Consider the following 6785-nt stretch of genomic DNA (forward strand, 5'->3'; position numbering starts at 1 on the left):
CACTGCTGTGGGCGGGGTCGCCAGCGACAGGCAGACAAACAAGGAAGTGACGTTATCACGTTGCGCTCCTGAAGCGAACGTCGGGCGTTACAGCGAAAGGCAGGCGGATACATCCATGGGGCGGAACCCTGAGCAGACAGTTCTCTGTTTCTGTAGGAACCTTTTAAGTTAGTTTGACACCCATTGTGGTCTTTGGTTGTGACAGGTGAAAAGGCCAGTAGATATAGATTTACCCGGTAAGACTCTTTTTTTTTTTTTTAAAGCTACAGGGTTCAGCTGAGAGGTGGACATGGTCTCCACAATCCAGAACACCGACGTGAAGCAGGTAAGACTCCCCAGAGAAGGGTTATGTTATGTCGGACTGTCTAACAAAGACAGACAGGTAAGAGCACCACTTTCCAGAACCAAACCCATCCAGCTCTGGATCTTCACCATGCAGCCCACTATTTAGCACAAGTTTGAACTCTTACAAAATCTTACAAACGTGCCGTTTGAGTTGGAGAAAATTAAAAGGGACAAACGTAATTTAAAAAGTTAAAATGATATGTAAATGTAATCAATATGTATGTAATGAATGCCGAATTGTAGAGTGGGACTTATATTAGTTTAAAATACACCATTTCTAAGTCATTTTTTAACCTTAACCTTTTTTAAACTTCACCAGTTTACGACGCAATGCTAAAATTAAATATTTTGTTATAGGGATTCGAGCCCGAGAATATTAGGCTAACATTGTGTGTCACGGCTGCTGTGGTAGCTGACTGCACAGAACACGCAAAACTATTCCTTAAGACAGTGAGAACTTGTACGATAGCGTGGTGTGGTCTGACATGCAAACGTGTACGAATAATTTAGTTAAAATGTCTGTATGAGGTCATAGGCCAGGTTTACCTTCGAATTATGCCATTTTAATCATACAAAGTAGTGTTCCATCCACGTTAGACCTATTGGTTGTGTGTGTGTGTGTGTGTGTGTGTGTGTGTGTGTGTTTTTAGTTGGATGAAGAGGTTCTGTGTTTCCTCTGCAGAAAGATGCTGATCGTGCAGTCGTTGTCGCGGTAACGTCTCGTGCAGTGTTTGAATCTGGAGCTGATGGTGATGACGTGTACGGAATGGGCGTGGCTTTCCCGCTGCTGCAGGTCAGTTTGAGAGAGAGAGAGAGAGAGAGAGAAACCGAGAGAAACCGAGAGAAACCCCTGGACAACCTGAAGCGCCATTTTCCCATTGAAGGAAAAAGCACCCCAAATGATGATGATGGAGCCTCCTCCACTGTGCCGCGTAGAAAACATCTCCAGTGGGATCTCCTTCTCATGCCAGTAACGTTGAAAGCCATCAGGACCGTCCAGGTTAAATTTTTTCTCGTCAGAGAATAAAACTTTCTTCCACCTTTCAGTGTCCCATGTTTGGTGCTCCCTTGCAAATTCCAAACGGGCAAGTTTGTGGCGTGGGAGGAGACGTGGCCTTTGAAGACGTTTTTTGTTCTTGAAGCCCTTCTCTCGCAGATGACGTCTTATGGTTACTGGGCTACAGTCAGCACCAGTAAGGCCCTTAATTTGGGTCGAGGATTGACCTGTGTCTTCACGGACAACCCGTCGGATCCTGCGGCTCAGTGCAGGTGACATTTTTTTGGGTCTACCACTTGACTTTTTTTGTCCCATAACTCTCAGGATCTTTTAAGAAATGTAACATTACTGTTTTACTGCGTCCAACCTTGGCAGCGATGGCACGTTGCGAGAGGCCTTGCTTGTGCAGCTCAACAATCCTGCCACGTTCAAAGAGAGAAAGCCTTTTTGCCTTTGCCATCAGGAGATCATGACAGTGTGACTGCCTGAAGAACAATGACACGAAAGCCATATTTTTGTGCAGATTTTACCTTTTTATGCCTATGGTCTTAAACTTTTGATCAGCTGATGAACAGCCTGTTTAAGTTTAAATGCAGTTTTCAATAAATTGCCTACTCTCTATTTTTTGTCTCTTGCTCCTGTTTCTTCTTTTGGCATTTTGAAGCAGTACTTACAACCCGGTTATGATCCACTAGCGCGAAATGTGGAGAACTTGCAATGTTTCCCCCGGTCTTAAGATTTTGTTCAAGAGTGTACCTGTATGTAGTTATATTTATAAGATAAGCCTTTCATCTTATCCAATGCTTCAATTAACATCTAATGAACAACACACACACAATAAACACACCCAAGAACAGAAGAGAACCCCCAACACATCCTCCCCCTCATATTGCACTTCATTTTGTTAATGATTGCACATTTCCCGTTAACTCATGCTGTGGTCAATAACTTCTGTATTGCACAATGCCCAATTGTATAATACCATATAAAATATAACACATATATATATATATATATATATATATATATATATATATTGCACCAGTACCCTATCAAGCATTGCACATCCTATAAACATAGTGGTAAGTACTACAACTATTATTTAGTAGTATTAGTCACACATACATCACTGCAGCCAATACGCACACACATCTTATCTCTTATTATTCATTAATTTGATTGAAAGCTGTTAAGCTTGCAGTTTGGTAACCTGTACCTTCAGCCTGAAGGCATCAGATCACACTCACTATACAGGACGTGATTTGGATCGTGGGTGATTTTGAGACCGCCTCCTTGAAGAGCTCCTCGAGGAGTTGGTGGCATTTGGCCGATTATTTTTCCAGCCCTTTTTATCAAGTTTTGGAGCTGTGATTTTAATTTAATGGGCAGGTTACCGAACCAAGCCATAATGCAATAACGAACAATAGATTCAATGGCTGCCTTGTAAAACAGTAGCATATGATATCTTTGTCCACTCCATGAACAGGAAACACACACACACACACACACACTTGTGAGCCGTCTTTAAAGATGTGGAACCAATTGGACTTGAGAGCTACAGACAGGAAGTCAGAAAGTATTAAGAGACAAACTTTGTTGACAGTAAGAAAACTATAGAATAACACCCGGCTGAAGCTTTAATGGACATATTTCAATTGGATTCATAATTCAGGCGCTGCAGAGAGTGAACGAACGTTTGCTGGAGGAAAATCCTGCTGAGTCGCTGCTGTTTGATGTCGTCCTGATCACCACCGACAGCCAGCAACAGCAGCAGAGCTCCCGCATCATCAGCAGCACCAGACATTACGGTAATCTGACTTTAACCATCAGCCCCTGATCACTGTTGATGACTTCCTGTCCTGATGTCATCACCGCTCTGTTGCAGGTCTTGAAGTCAGCCGGTTCTGTTTTTCCAGCGAGGAGGATTTTGTCGAAGGTTTACAGAAGAATAACGTCCAACTCTTCCTGTCGACGGACAGAAATGAGGCGCCGCAGGCGTCACAGAAAGGTCAGACTTTAAAAAGAAAAAATCAAAACTCCAATTTAAAATGTTGACCTGATGATGGGGCTAAATGAAAAGTCAGAAGACCGTCAACGTTATTAAAATTCATCCTGAGGGGAACACGAATGTCTGAACCAAATCTGAGACATTTCACTCAAAACGATGAGTGTGAACCTTGGTGCTAGACAAAAAATGTCAGATGATCACCAAAAAATGTCAGATGATCACCAAAGTCTGTAGGATTCATCGTTTGGGAGCCATGAATGTCTGCACAAAATTTCATGGAAATCTGTCAACTAGTTCTTGAGATATTTCAGTCTGGACCAAGGAACTATTACGACTTTATTCTTGAAACTTTTTCATCTTAATACTCAAAACCTCACATTTTGTTCTGCCTAACAGTGTTAAAACTACGTATTATTGTAGTTTTCTCCTGAAAGCTCACAGTAGAATCATAAATCAGTGTGTTTTGACGATTGATAATGTAGTGATAGGTTGCCAGGTGAGTGTGATGTTAGAAGGTGAATCATCCTCTTTGTCATTGGTCCAGGTGTTCTCTCGGCCCTGCTGGACCGGCAGGAAGCTCCATCAGAGCAGCTCAGAGTAATGTTCTGCGGGGACGCCGTCAACCGGCCCGACACTGGCCCAATGCCGGCGAGCCGACAGGCCGCTCAGGTACTCGCAGCAACATCCTGTTGAAAAAGTCATCTTTGCTTAAAGTGCTCATATTATGCTCATTTTCAATTTCATTCTCGTAATTAGAGGTTATATCAGAATAGGTTTACATTGTTTTATTTAAAAAAAAATCACCATATTTTTGTTGTACTGCACATTGCTGCAGCTCCTCTTTTCACCCTGTGTGTTGAGCTCTCTGTTTTAACTACAGAGTGAGACATCTCACTTCTGTACCATCTTTGTTGGAAGTCGCACATGCACAGTACCTAGGTAAGGACTACTAGCCAGTCAGAAGCAGAGTATGAGGGCGTGCCCTGACAGTACCTAGGTAAGGACTACTAGCCAGTCAGAAGCAGAGTATGAGGGCGTGCCATGCTAGCAGCTAGGCGAGCATTATAACATGTGTTACAAAGTGACCACGTTTGTCTCTGAAGTAAAGGCTGGACTACAATAGAGCTGTTTGGAGCAGTTTGTGAACAGTGTTTTCTGTTGGAGATGGTAAGTCCCTTTGGGGTGGACTTTGGGCTTTTTCACTTTGTTAACCTATAACGTGCACAAAAAAGATACATGACACAATAAAGGAAAGGGGAAAAGTCAAAAAGCATAATATGAGCACTTTAAATTCATGCAGAAGATTTTTCCAAAGCAAAATGATAATTTGTGTATCAATTACTCACCGAGAGTCGCCTTGAATTCATGAAGTAAAACTTGGGTAATGCGTCATTTGCTCAGCACTTCACATTCATTTTTGCTAAAACCTTACCATTTAAAAGACTTCCGCATAAACAGTCTCCCGGATTTAGACGGACGAGCAGCGCGCCTGCCAAACTTCTCAGACGAGTAGCGGAAGTGTTGTACATAGTAAAGTTTTAGCAAACGTGCTGATGCGTTTTGGAAAGTACTGAGGATACGACGGGATGAACAAGACTCGGATTATGCTGCACGAGTTATGTGAGAGTTTGTAAACGGATGTTTTGATATACTGTAGTTTTGCTGTTGTTAAATGTGGACCCCTATTTCTTCATTGCATCAAGACTTCTCTCTGTTTTTTGATTCTCCACGGAGGCGACAAAAACAAGGTTATCTTCGTGATTTCAAGGCAACACACAGAGAGTAGTTGATATACAAATGAGCATTTTGAGGATGATGAATTATTTTAAAGAACTCGGGTGTTTTTTTGTTTTTTTTAAAAGGATAATACACGTTCTTGCTCCGCAGAGTTTCTCAGCTCAACTCGGTGAGATGCGGCAGAGGTTCGGCATGTCGGACAGCCCTCTCAGCATCGTCCTCATGACGTCACACGGCGGCAGGGATAGCTGTGGCGGCGCCCTGCGGACGCTGCGATCCCGCGGCGTGAACGTGGACGAGGCGTACTGCCTGGCCGGGGCCCCGCGGAGCCCCATCCTGTCCGTGGTCCGACCTCACTTCCTGCTCAGCGACGACTTCAGCGCCCTGGAGGACTGATGACATCATGAGGGGAATGGACTGTCAAATGACCTCACAAAAAAAACCCGTTGAAACAAGCTGCCAAAATCCTCAGACCGAACGCAAAGTTGAACACCGGTCTGAACGAATTGTTTCAGCTCGTTGAGCCTTAAAAAGCCAATCAGTGATCCTGATGTAAAGCTAAGCCCCGCCCACCACCAAAATACAAACTACAGGATTGGACACTGTCTGACTTTATATCTTTTGTAGACTAACATGTTTAGTTTTAGTTTTTTTTTAGCTCTCTAATTGGATGATAAAAAATAAACGAGTCAGCATGTGCGTAACAGTGATCCAGTCTAACGGGGATGTTTTAAAATGTGAGTTTCTAAATTCTACACTAAAATGAACTCATTGTGTTTGACCTTTGACCCTTAATGCTCGGACTGCTGAGCAGATGCTGTTTATATTCTTTACTTTCATCAGTTCAACTGATTTCAAAGTTTCTTGTTTTGATTCAGGAACAGTTTCCTTCTTTGTCTGTTACGTTGTGTTTAGTTGCAGCTGTACGTTTGATTACTGTCTGTATTTGAAAACGCTTCATGTCCTCTGCTGCTCCGTCACTTAGTTTTAGACTCAGCAGTGCTCCGGTTCAGGATGTTGATAGAACAGAGCAGCCTCCATCTGTTTCTGAACCTCTGTGTATGTGATAAAAAAAAGTGATAAATTACAGAGCCGCAAAGTCCTGAAAGATAATATTTTTTGTATCTTGTGCAGTGCACACAACATTAAAAATCTCAGTACTTGTTTATCCCAGTACCACGTCTGTGGTCTATGAAAAATGTGCACATATGAAATATTAAAAAGAAAAAGGGAAATACAGTTTTGTTTTTGTTGCTGTAATGTTTAAAAATGACCAGCAAGTGGCAGCAGAGAACTTCTCGCAGTAAAAACGGTTAAAAAGTTCTCGACACATATACTGTAGGCACACATGAATAGAGGCAGTTAATAAAGAAGACCAGAATGCTAATAACATTATTAGAGGTTCCAGGGGTCCTTAAAGAGGTTACAGCCGTCCGTGAGGCCGTTTCTACGGTCATTGAGGGGGCCATAGGAGTGTCGAGAAGGTTCCAGGGGACCTTGAGAGGGTTCTTAGGATCCTTAAAGAGGTTTGTAATCCTCTAGGAGGTTTCAGGAGTCCTTAAAGAGGTTACAGCTGTGTGAAATTAAAGAAGAAGAAGAGATACTTTATTGATCCCCAGGGGGAAAATTACATTTTTACACCCTGTTGATATATATTATACATTACACACAGGCCCTAAATACACACATGCACAAACA

At 42.5% G+C, this 6785-nt stretch overlaps 1 protein-coding gene across 5 annotated transcripts; it reads left to right on the forward strand.

The window, feature by feature from the left end:
- The first annotated feature begins 17 nt into the window (after window positions 1-17).
- On the forward strand, window positions 18-6263 carry LOC144521844 (cytosolic 5'-nucleotidase 1A). 5 transcript variants are annotated; one of them, XM_078256469.1, is made up of 7 exons: window positions 18-250; window positions 283-382; window positions 1028-1138; window positions 3015-3150; window positions 3228-3350; window positions 3895-4019; window positions 5238-6263. In XM_078256469.1, the coding sequence occupies exons 2-7, from the start codon at window positions 290-292 to the stop codon at window positions 5481-5483; spliced, it is 834 nt and encodes a 277-aa protein (XP_078112595.1). In that variant the 5' UTR covers window positions 18-250; window positions 283-289; the 3' UTR covers window positions 5484-6263. The 5 variants fall into 5 exon arrangements, with proteins under 5 accessions (XP_078112595.1, XP_078112597.1, XP_078112594.1 ...); XM_078256471.1 differs by having other exon boundaries at window positions 283-325; XM_078256468.1 differs by having other exon boundaries at window positions 18-382.
- Window positions 6264-6785: the final 522 nt, after the last annotated feature.

The sequence above is a fragment of the Sander vitreus genome, chromosome 8 (genome assembly GCF_031162955.1).
Source record: "Sander vitreus isolate 19-12246 chromosome 8, sanVit1, whole genome shotgun sequence".
NCBI lineage: Eukaryota > Metazoa > Chordata > Actinopteri > Perciformes > Percidae > Sander > Sander vitreus.